Source organism: Oenanthe melanoleuca, chromosome 8 (genome assembly GCF_029582105.1).
Source record: "Oenanthe melanoleuca isolate GR-GAL-2019-014 chromosome 8, OMel1.0, whole genome shotgun sequence".
Classification (NCBI taxonomy): Eukaryota; Metazoa; Chordata; class Aves; order Passeriformes; family Muscicapidae; genus Oenanthe; species Oenanthe melanoleuca.
Genome location: NC_079342.1, coordinates 25,307,690 through 25,319,684, shown reverse-complemented (window position 1 = coordinate 25,319,684; position 11,995 = coordinate 25,307,690). Strand labels below are relative to the sequence as shown.

The following is an 11,995-nucleotide window of genomic DNA, read 5'->3' as shown; positions in this document are numbered from 1 at the left end:
TGCAGGACAGGCACAGCAGTGACATTCCCAGCTCAGGGCAGTGTTTGGGTGCAGGACAGGCACAGCAGTGACATTCCCAGCTCAGGGCAGTGTTTGGGTGCAGCACAGGCACAGCAGTGACATTCCCAGCTCAGGGCAGTGTTTGGGTGCAGGACAGGCACAGCAGTGACATTCCCAGCTCAGGGCAATGGTTTGGGTGCAGCACAGGCACAGCAGTGACATTCCCAGCTCAGGGCAGTGGTTTGGGTGTAGGACAGGCACAGCAGTGACATTCCCAGCTCAGGGCAGTGTTTGGGTGCAGGACAGCAGTGACATTCCCAGCTCAGGGCAGTGGTTTGGGTGCAGCACAGGCACAGCAGTGACATTCCCAGCTCAGGGCAGTGTTTGGGTGCAGCACAGGCACAGCAGTGACATTCCCGGCTCAGGGCAGTGGTTTGGGTGCAGCACAGGCACAGCAGTGACATTCCCAGCTCAGGGCAGTGGTTTGGGTGTAGGACAGGCACAGCAGTGACATTCCCAGCTCAGGGCAGTGTTTGGGTGCAGCACAGGCACAGCAGTGACATTCCCAGCTCAGGGCAGTGTTTGGGTGCAGGACAGACACAGCAGTGACATTCCCAGCTCAGGGCAGTGTTTGGGTGCAGGACAGGCACAGCAGTGACATTCCCAGCTCAGGGCAGTGGTTTGGGTGTAGGACAGGCACAGCAGTGACATTCCCAGCTCAGGGCAGTGTTTGGGTGCAGGACAGGCACAGCAGTGACATTCCCGGCTCAGGGCAGTGGTTTTTCCCCACTCCAGCCATCCCAGGAGCCTTTTCCCAGGCGCCCAGGGCTCGGCAGCTCCGGGTCGGGAGCGGGCTCGGTGTGTCCGTGTTTTTCTGGGGTTTCCATAGAGAGCCGACCCCGCGGATGCTTTAGGGACAAGGCTGCGCTGTAAATCAGAGCAGTGTCGCCCTGCCGGCTCCTCCCCTGACCCGCAGCTGGGCTCTCACAGCCAAAACTTGCCAAGTTTGCAGCAGCGGTGCCCATCCCACTAGAGCTGCCAGCAGCGCCTCTGGCACGAATCCATCTCCCCTTGCAACTCTCATTTCCCATCATTAATTAACGAGCTTAATTAGCCAACCTCGCTCTGCTAGCCTGTGGCCATCCCCTGCAGCAGGGAGTTTCCCTGATGGCCCCAAAATGTAAACCAGCAAGTCTCAGCAATCCCAACAAGATCCCAAACCATGAGCTGGCTTTTTTCTCCTCAATTCCTCTCTTCCTTCCTTCTTTTTTTTTTTTTTTTTTTTTTTTTTTTTTTTAATCCTTACTTTTTCTTTTCCCCATGAGAGTTTTGCCGAAGGAATGCATTGAAATTAAAAATAGACAGAATTCAGCTCTGCTGCCCTGGGGAGTGCTGGGAAGCCTGCAAATATCACAGCATCCTGCTACACCAAAGGGCACAAGCTGCCTGGCAGAGCTCTGGGTGGGCAGTGTCCCCCCTCCATCGTGACATTAAATGTCCCCCAGGTACAGCAGGCATTAAGAGCAGGAACCTGAAGGCTGTAGGAAGGTTCTGCATAGGATGATCTGTGTGTGCTGGGTCAGTGTGGGGCACAAACACAGCAGAGTGGCACTGTGCTCAAGCAGCTCAGAGGCAGCTCTGGCCTCCAGTCCTTGGTGCATATTTTTGGGAGGCCTATGTGGAGCTGAAAGTGCTCCTTTACTTGAGGCTTGGAAAACATCCTTCCCCTCAGGGATGTCAAATATTTTACTTGCTAGTGGGCTAAAAAAGTTGGAGGGCCCTGGTGATTACAGACATGCTCTCCAGGGTGCAGATGAAAATAGAGAACAAAGTGGATGCAGCTTTGCTTGGAAATCCCCCAAGGCCTGTGAATTTGTCCTGGGCCATTTCATTTGCTGGCTCCCAGGTTTCCTGGGAGCTCAGCAGAGCTCAGCAGAGAACTCACCAGCTGGTCAGAGTGTTCTGAGGGCAGTCTGGGTGATGGGTGCCAGCCTGGGTGTCCCCAGGCTGCAGGAGGAGCAGGATTGTCACCTAGTGGTGCTTCTCAGCACAAGGCTGAGGGTGCCTGTGCCACCAGCAATGGGGCTGCAGGGCTTGTGCTGTCCTTCATCACCCACAAAAGGGATGGAGAGTGCACAAAGGCTGCTTCTAGAGAGGCACAGCACACATGGATAACACCAGGGATGGGCTCAGGAGGGGTAGGAATGATGAGTTCAGCTCTGGTCTGAACCAGAGGGAGATGGCAGGACAGGATGGCTCTGGGGTGCTGGGGGCCAGAGCAGCACAGCCAGGCAGGGAATCCAGACAGATTGAAAGCATTTGCTGGGAAGTCAATAAACAGGAGCCAACAGGGATGAAGTGCTGGAAGAAATGATTTGAGATGGGATATTAAAAGTGGCCCAGTAAGCACAGCTTGTTTCCACCAGGGCCAAGAGCTGGCTCAGCTACTCCCTGGGGTGGGCAGAGGTTTCCTCCTGGGCTGCCTGAGCTTTGGCTGGGCCCCAGTGGCAGGTTAAAGAACTGACTGTAAATACTGCAGAGGGTGCAGGAGAGCCTGCAGGGATGAGGAAGAAGGAATGGCACAAAACCAAGCAGAGGAGAAGGATTTGGGCTGTAAAGCCCCGTGCCAGCCCAGTGCCCTGGGGCAGGGAGAGCTGCTGGTGCAGGCTCTGGCTGAGGCACTGGGGAGGGAGGGTCCTGCTGGCCCCCCACACCAGCACTGCTGCCTGGGGGCATCCCCAGCATGCAGGTGGAGCTCTGCATCAACCTTCAGGTTTTCAGGTAGGGTGAGCAGCTGGAACCATCCTGGGGAGCTCAGGGGGCTCCTGGAGTGCCCTGGGGCAGACTGCTGGTCATGGCTGTGGGCTGGAGACAGACACATGACTCAAGGCACTGAGATCATGGGACAAACAGTGTGGTTTATTGTTTTGAACTCTCTTTTATAGAGGGTTCAAAACTCCTGTGCTTGGGCAACTGATTGTTCAGGGTCTCAGCACCACCTAGCTCTCCAGCTAGTGTTAGGATTGGTTTGGGTTGGCTGAGGTCTCCTGTTTGAGCTCAAATCTATCTCATCACTGCTCACTTAGGGACTGGTTTATGTATTTTCTGGTATGAACTAGCTGAATTGGATTTGTGTTATGGTCAGATTTATCTGTCCAGCTACACGGGATGGAGGTGTGCAGGCTGCTGATGGCTGTGCAAACCTGGTACTTCTCCTCCTTTCCTCCCCTCTCCTGCTCTGCCCTGGCCCCTCTGTCATGCCAGGGGGTGTCAGAGCACAGCAGTCACATCCTTTTCACCTTCCTGCTCTGCTGCCATGGCATGACCACGCTGAGCAGCGTGCTCACAGAGAGAGCAAACACCTCTGCACCCCTTTGCCTCACCTCCAGTGAATTTTTAACCAGGAATTAAAGGTGTGGCATCAACAGCCTGGAGCCAGCCCAGGGCAAGCAGTGCTGCCAGGGAGGTGATCCCTGGCACAGATCCCCTGTGAGCAGCCCCTGGGCAGTGTCCAGGGTCCCTGCCAGCCCCCAGCACCCATGTGCATCTCCCTGGCAGGCAGAGGCAACGCCTCCTGGACACCAGGCAGCTTTCCAAAGCAGCAGACTCTGCTTCCTTGACAATCCTGGCTCCATTTGATAGCCACAACAGAAACAGCCAGGCCATGCCAGGAAAATGAACCAAATCCTCCCCCAGCAGGATTTAGCCAGGAGGTTTCCTTGGGCTGCCACTAATGGAAAGCTTGCAGGAAAGAGCAGATGGCAGCGGAGACTTTGGCCAGACTGTACTCAGGGAGACTGGGGGAGCCTGGGTGAAACTGGAGGAGCTTTTCCACATCTTGGCAGGCTTGGAAAGGTGGACAAGAGCTGCCACACCCTTCTGTCCCACTTCTGGAGGTCACAGCCGTGTCCCTGTTGTGTCCCCACGTGCTCAGCTCTCCATCCCTGTTTGTTATTGCTCGTGGGGTGTAACATTAACCCAGCCATGGTAATTCACACCCTGCCTCGGAGGGTGAGAGCTGACCTGGCAAGGGGCTCTGGGGGCAGCCTGGAGTGGCCTGGGAGCGTTTTTACAGTTTCAGGCAGACATGTGATTGCCCGTGCCCGCGGCAGGACGGCTCTGCACTGTGTCCCCAGGGCACTGAGCACAGATTTTGGCGTGGCAGAGCGTCAGTCCAGGCTCAGACCATGCAGTGGCAGCTGGTGGGTGTGCCACAAACCCTCAGAGTGCCCCTTTCCAAGCCCTTCCCCAAGCCCCCCACTCCTGGAAGGCCTTTCCTGCTGCTGTCTTGCTCACAGTCACTCCCAGCCTGTCAGCTTTATGAAGACATATCCCAGAGATTTTCCTCAGGGTGTGCTTTGCCCTGACAGCCGCCTTCGTGCCGTTGTTTTCCTGTCTGTCTGCTAATGGGATTAGCCACGTGCAAATCTGGAGGTGATGGCAGGGGAGAGGGGGAGAGCCCTCCAGCCCCTGCTGCAGGGCTCACCGAGCATCTCCACGGGCCTTTTGATGGGATCACGCGCCTGGCAGCTCCCCCCAGCTCCTGCCAGCCTTGTTCCAAGCCACCCTGTAATTTCCTTGTCAAATTAGAGCTCCACGCTGGGCTGGGTAGTGCATATTTTACAGCAGAGTCTTGGCTGAGGGGGCCTTTGACTTGCACAAGCGTGGCCAGGGAGGGAGATTTGGCAGGAATCACAGTTGTGACAGTGCTGGGACAATGCTGGACCGGGGTGTCACTGGCCTCTGGGTCATGGTGCATCCTCTCCCCTCTGTGCAAGGGTGCTGGGGGGCTGTGGGATCTATGGAAGCCCCTACCCCACTCCAGCAAGGTGGGGCAGCCTGGAGCTACTGCCCAGGCAGATGGGCTGGTCTGCTACATGGAAATAGCTGTTTTTTCCTTGCTGTGTTAGCAAAACAGACCCAAATTGGCTCATGTCACCGCCCTGCCTCCAAAAATGCCAGTGGCTTTCCCAGTTGTTACTGCAGGAGTCACTGGTGGCCAAGATGCTTGAGGGGAATACTTGGGCAGGCAGCTCTGGCACACCCAGGATTTCTTGACTCGCAACTCTGCCCCAGCAGCCCAAGAAACTCCTGGGGGCTGGAGGCACCTTGCACAAAATCCTCCACAGATGGAGCTGGGGAGCTGGTGCTGGCCCTTGCCAAGGGAGGGGACAGCCCTGGCCATAACAACCCCAGCCAAACAAACACATGAGGCAGCCCAGGTTTTCCCAGGACTGTTGCCATGCCATCGGGGAGCGCTGGCGCCGGATGCTTCAGGACACAGCCTCACCCACAGATTCCTATCAGAGGGCATGGACAGCTGAGGCATGCTCAGTCTAATGTTAAATTAGCTGGAACAAGGTCTGCAGATAAGATAAAGCCCTGCTCTGCTGAAGAGGCTCTCCCTTGGCGCTGGCTGGGTTGTTTCCCTGCCAGGCTATGAACCTTGATTTGAAATGATGCTTTGGGTGGGACCTGGGTTTGCTGAAAATACCACCCCTGCCCATCTCCTGCTGCTCCCTGGTGCTGTCTGAGCCCAGCACTGGAGCTGCCCCCTGGGTGACCCTGTCTGTGTGCGTGGGCACGGCACCATGGGCAGCACCCCAATGAAGAGGGATGAGCTGGCACTCCAAGAAGGCTCCCACACTGCTGCAGCTTGGTTTTGTGTCCTGGAGGGACCCTGGATGGCAGAAGGAGCAGTGACCCCAAATGCCAGCCTGCTGCAGTGTTTCCTTCCAGCACAGTGGGGTCTCAGTGCACTGCTCCATCACAGAGCGCTGATGGGCTTTGCACACCGGCATTCCAAGTGTTTATGGACTGGCTCCCTGTAAAATGGGCAAGGGGCTGCATCCCATGGGCTTCTGAGATGCTGATGTGCTCCAGGAGCTCCTGCAGCCCTTCCTCCCTCCCTGCTGGGCCCCTCTGCCAGATGGCTTTGCTGCACTGCCCCAGCCCTGGGCATGCCTGCTGATCAGAGGGACCACGACCAGCACGGCTCCCATGGTGTGCAGAATCCAGGGCTGTGTCCCACAGCAGCTTTTCCCACCTAGATTGGTTTGCAGGGCACACCAGCACCATGCTTTGGCTCACTCCTTGTGAGGCAGGCTGGTCTGTGGGTTCTGGTAGCCAGCAGTGAGCCACAAAGGGCCGGCAGGCACACAGCCTGGGCTGGCAGAGAGCACCGTGTGGCTCGGTGGGGACAGTGGCCTTGCTCTACTGAGTGAACAGAACAATCTCCAGAAAGTCCATGGGGACACAGAGAGGAGGAGTGGACAGACAGGCTCAGTGTGCAGGGCCGTGCAGAGGCCCTGCTGCCCCAGCTGGGGTGGAACATTCCTGCCACTGGGCCAAGTGGTCCGTGGGGACTGGCCGCAGGGCTGGCCAGCTGGAGGAGCCTTGCAGGAGGGCAGTTTTCAGCTGCTGGCCGCCACAAAACCTGCCTTAAAAGGGAGTGCAGTCTGCCCAAGCCAGCCAGTGGCCCCAAAACAGCCTGGCACCGTGTTGGAGGGGAAGCAGGGCCACCAGAGGGGGAGAGGATTGTCCCTTGTCCCCTCTGTTTCATCAGGGGCATGGGGAAGGGCTCCTGGGTGCTGTGTCTGGGCACAGGGGGATGTGATGGGTGAAATATGGGTGTCTGCATGTGCTGGTGCCTCAGGGCAGGAAGAACGGGGAGGAGGCAGGGTGGAGGCCCTTGAAGGACATGTCTGCCTCCCCTCCCATTCTGCAAGACACCGTCTCAGCATCTCAGCGTGACTCACAGCCCAGCCGGGAGCAGCTCCCGGTGACACCCTGCCGGTGACACCCCTGCTGAGGTGCAGGATGGAGCAGGATGGAGCAGGATGGAGCCTGCACTGGGGATGAAGGACCTGGACCACTGGCTGCGGCAGAGAGCATCACAGGGGGACTGTGCAGGGAGGGGAGGCTGCTGGAGCCAGGCTGGCTCCTAAAGCAGCGCCAACCGAACACGAACTTCGCCTCTGGGCACAGCGTCTCCTCCCGCACCCACGGCGGGGATCCGCTGTCGGCAGGGCTCTGCTCGTGGCTCGCATTTCGGGAGGCAGTCACTGCGCGCCCTGCCTTTCACAAGCCCTCATGACCTTTCCAGCACAGCAACGTGCCCTGGGGAGGATTGTTTCATACAAAACAGACCTTTGGATAGGCTTTTCATTTCCTTCACAGCCAAGCACAAAGGAACAACAAGTCCTCCCTCCTAATAAAATGACAAAGTCAGTGACACATGTGCCGTGCCCACGCCATTCCCAATGCCCTGCGAGAGGGGGGCGGCTACAGTCCTGGATCTCCCGCCCGCTTCATCCCGCACCCCAAAATTCCCCATGGGCAGGAGACCCTGCCTGGGGGCCGATTTTTACACTGCCTTGGGAGAAAAGCGTATCTGTGCTCGGAGATGGGCAGCACCCCACGAGCCTTTACCAGCGAGTGTGGCTAATTAATTGGCAGATGCCAATTAGAGCGGGGCCACCCCCCCAGCCCCAGCGCGGCCAGGGCCGGGCTGCAGAGGGACAGTGGGGTGGGGCAGTGGGCTGCGGAGGGAGTGCAGGGGGTGCTGGAAGGGGTGCTGGACCCCGGCTGGGGAGCCCTCGCAGCCCGTGCCCCGGGCGGTCCCGTCCAGCTGCGGGCGGGGCGCACATCTGGGCGGGGCGGGGCGCACATCTGGGCGGGGCGGGCGAGCAGTGACTTCGGCGGGGCCGGCGTGGAGCATCCCAGAGCCCGTGCGAGCCGAGTCCCGAGCCCAGCCGAGCCGCCAGCATGCCCAAGTGCCCCCGCTGCCAGAAGGAGGTCTACTTCGGTAAGGGCTCCCTGCCCCTCCCCGGCTGGGCTGTGGGTTCTGTACTGCACACCCCATTTCTACAAATCCCTGGGGTGTCCCAAAGCTGCTCAGCCCTGCGCTGCGGGTGCCCGGGTGGGTGATGCTATAGATCCACCCCCGAGGAGATCTGCACTGGGTGATCCCAGAGCAGCACGAGAGCCCAGCCCCGCTTCCTTCCAGCCCAGCCCGCAGCCCTGAGCTGCTCTGGAGCCCGAAGGTAAAGCTGGCTGCTCTGAAAGCCCGGGCAGGTGAAGCAAGCACCTTCCCAATGGTAAATCCTGCCCTCGGGCAAGTGCCTGGGTCGGTGGGTGGCCCACGCGTTTTCAGCACAGCAGGATGACACCTCTGAGGTGTTATTTTTGAGCTGCAGGGTAGGTGTGAGCCTCGTTGGGCTGCTGTCTGCTGCTGGGCTTCCCGTAGATGTCTTCCCTCCAAAGTGGGGCCCCAGAGCTCCTGCCCCTTCTGGGGCCATGGACCTGCTGTCCTGTCTGAGGGCATCAGTGGGGTCTGAGCCTCTCACTTTGCTCCCAGCTTTGGGAACGGGCAGGTTCCTCTGCCAGACCTCTCCATTGCCTGGCACAGCTGAACCCGAGGGGCTTTGCTGGGAGCAGCTTAGAGACACTCCCTGCTCTCTGATTCACTCGAGACGAGGGGTTTGGAACCCAGGTGCAATCACTAAGTCCTTTTTCTATCCTTTATTTCTTCTCTGCTGGTGCCTGTGCCACAACAATTTGTGCCCAGCCAAGGAGTTGGAGGCTCAAACACAGGAGCTGCTCTCTGTTAGTGATGCCTACCTGTGTGGGGGTGGCATGGGCACTGCCCAGAGAGCTGCTGGGGCTGTGGTTCCTGCTATGGACAATGTGCTTTGCCTTGAGCTCAGTGCTTGCAGCCAGGCTTTGGGAGGGGGGTTTTGCACAATGCAGTTCCTGCGAGTCAGGGTGCTGGCGTGCCTCATCTACCCCTGTGGCTCGGCACCAGGAGCCACCAAGGCGCTGGTGGCAGCGTGTGCCAGCCCTGTTCAGGGTGAGCTGGGTGTGCTGTGCCCGCAGGTGTGGCTGTGGAGGAGCTGGGCCGGCACCGTTTGGCCAAGGAGGGGTTTGACCTTGCACTTAGCACGCCTGCACTTATTATGAAATGTTGATGCAGAGGCTGAGGAGGGTGAAAAAGCTGTCGCAGGACCAAGCTGGATGCCTGATTTCTGTGCCTGCAGATTGTCCAGAGCGCTGGCAGAGGAGGCAGAGCAAGCCTGGCTCTGGGGCACCCTGAGGATTTTGGAGCCTGGCAATCCTGCTTGGGCGTTCCTCGGGCTGCTCTGGGCTAAATCTGTAGAGAGCAGGGGTGGGGAGGAGGTGATGCTGAGAGGACTAAGGGATGGGGTTTGCAGGAATTCTGCCTTCATGCCTGAGTGCTGTAAGGAGCCTCAGCAGAGCTCCTGCCCAAGTGTGCAAGAAGAGCTGGGGAGGCTCTGCTCCCTGTGATGGGAGGGTTCTGCACCGGGCCAGGCTCAGGCTCCTAGGGGCACCCAGGGGGAGGACACTGCTGCTCCTGCCAGGCTGTGGGCACAGGAGGCCCTTTGTGCCACTGGGGAATAGCAGCAGGGCTGCCTTATGGCATTTGGGCACTGCCCCCGCTCCCACCTCTGCAGCCACCAGCTTGCTCCTTGCACAGGCTCTTGTGGGCATATTTGGACTGCAAAGAGGTGCTTCAGGCTGCCCCAGGGCATGCACTACCCACACTGGCTTGGTCCTATTTGCAGGCATGGAAACAGTGTTCAGAGCTGGCTCTGACACGATTCCTGTGGACAGCTCTGTTAAATCACTTAATAAATTCCCAGGAGCTCTGGTGCCAATATGAAGAGCCTGCAGAAAATACACTTCTCCCCTGCTGGGCTCCAATTAAAAGGGGCCCTATGCTCCCCCCTCTCTCCATAAGCAGGTCCTGGCTCCAGGATGCTGTCCCTCCCACGGCTGGCTCCAGCTCCATGGTTTGCCATGGTGCCAGCAGAATCCAGGCTGTGGCTGCAGGGGACTGGTTTGTGTTGGCAGGGTGTGGCAATGGCTTTGTCTCCCCAGTCCTTGCCAGTATCCCCTTTCACCTCTGCCAGCTCTAGTGATTTGCTGGGCTCCAGCTCACTGGGGAGAAATGAATCCCCTTGCAGGCTGATGTTGGAAGGAGGGAGGTCCTCAGGTCTTTGGAGGATGGGGTAGAGGTCCGTCCATCCTCATGGATGCAGCCATGCTCACCCCAGGTGTGGCACCGCTGCTGTGGATCCCTGTTCCTGGGTGTGCATGGCACTGTGTGTGCACACTTGGGTGTGAACACAGAGCCCTAACTTGAGAAGATGTCCAAAAATATCCTTCCTAGGGTTGGCAGCAAGGCAACCAATCTGCCAAAACTACCTTGTGCCCGTCCAGTGCCTCAGCTAACCCCCCTCCTTTCCGTGGCAGCCGAGAAGGTGACTTCTCTGGGGAAGGACTGGCACCGGCCCTGCTTGAGATGTGAGAAGTGTAACAAGACCCTGACGTCTGGAGGCCATGCAGAGGTGAGCTTTGCTGCCCAGGAGGTGCCTGTCCCCTGCAGCTGAGGGCTGGGGCAAGCAGAGGTGGGGCTGATGCTCTCTGTCTCTCCCTGCAGCATGATGGCAAACCCTACTGCAACCACCCCTGCTACGCTGCCCTGTTCGGGCCCAAAGGTGGGTGCCTGTGGTGGGCTCGTGGAGGGGCTCAGGGGGCTCGGGGCTCCTGTCTCTTGGCGAGCTCCAGCCCCCCGTGTGCTCACTGTGCAGTGCTGACCCCGCTCCATCTCTTCCAGGGTTCGGCCGGGGAGGAGCTGAGAGCCACACGTTCAAATAAACCTCAGGTTGGTGCTTGCCTCGGAGCTCCCCTCCTGTCCCTGGCTCCGTGGGCTGGCTGGGAGTCCCAGCCCTGCCACCAGGGCTCAGGAGCTGGGTGCCAGCTGCTCCTCTCCACCAGCCCCAGCTGGCTCTCAGCAGCGGATGCCAAAGGCTGTTGCTGGCATAACGTTGGCAAAGACAGGATCTGTCCTGGAGCACTGCTGTCCCTGGGCTATCTCTGCTTCCTGACTTCATCCACTCCTCTCTTCCATCCCTCTCCAGGTCTGATGTCCAGGGTTCCCAGCACAGCCTGAAGACAGCACAGACACACCGCAACAGACATGCATTTTTGTTTTTCATTCACCCTCTACTAGACTAGCACTAAGTTCCAAGCAATAAGTAACCAAGGCTGGGCTGGTGTGGAGAGAGGCTGTGCTCCAGATGGAGTGCTGCCAGGGTGGGGACGCTGGGCTGCCCTGCTGGGTAGGAAATTTGGCTGCCTGGAGAGGAGACCGCGCCCTTCCAGCCAAAACCCAGCTCTGCTTCAGGCACCAGCTCTCGTGGCCGGGCCCACAGCTGTATTCCCAGTCTTTAATAAATGAAAAGATGCTTCCCTCCTGTAGCAGCAGTGCTCTCTGTGGTGGGAAGCCCATGGGACCCCCTTGATGCCCTTTGGGTTGAGCCCCACGTTCTGTGATGGCTCCAGGTGCCCTCAGCTGGGGCAGGGAGGTGCCTTGCTGGGAGGGGATTGTGCCAGGACAACCTGGTACTTGCTGCTTTTGATGAAAAGGCCAAGGGCAGGGACAACAGAGGTGTGCTGCTAGAAAGCCAGAGCTGGCTCACAAGAGCTTTGCTCTTTTTGTGTTTCATGTTTTTGCCCTACTGGAAAAATGGCACTGGCAGATGTCAAAGATGTCAGCTTGAGGAATGTTTCTAAAATCGTTTCTTAACCATGTCCTTCCCTAACCTGAACAACTCCATTTACATATTCAGAGATATCTCATCACCCACTGGGATATTTTTGTCTACAGTTTATGCACTCATTTCCTTAGAGGCTGCTCTGCATTTTACTGTCACATCAGCCTTCCTGGGACTTGGCCAAAACCCTCAGGGCTCAGAAACACATGTCCAGTGTCAAAACCCTTGGTGTCAGAAGCAGCCTGATCTGATAAGCATCTTAAAACTCCCAATTAAAACTTGTTTGATGCTGCAAGGCGCTGCCTCACCTCCCACCCTGACAGCACAACAAACACAGGAGTCTGTGTCAAAGGCAAAGCCTGGCTATTGCTGCTGGGCTGTCATCAGCCTTCCAGGGCTTGTAGGGACATCCTGCT

General features: G+C 58.1%; 1 protein-coding gene across 1 annotated transcript; it reads left to right on the top strand.

Moving 5' to 3' along the window:
• Positions 1-7,663: 7,663 nt before the first annotated feature.
• CRIP1 (cysteine rich protein 1) lies at positions 7,664-11,283 on the top strand. Its single transcript, XM_056497443.1, has 5 exons — positions 7,664-7,807; positions 10,276-10,370; positions 10,463-10,520; positions 10,640-10,687; positions 10,944-11,283. Exons 1-4 carry the CDS (start codon positions 7,768-7,770, stop codon positions 10,678-10,680), a joined length of 234 nt encoding a protein of 77 aa, XP_056353418.1. The 5' UTR covers positions 7,664-7,767; the 3' UTR covers positions 10,681-10,687; positions 10,944-11,283.
• The last annotated feature ends 712 nt before the right edge of the window (positions 11,284-11,995 follow it).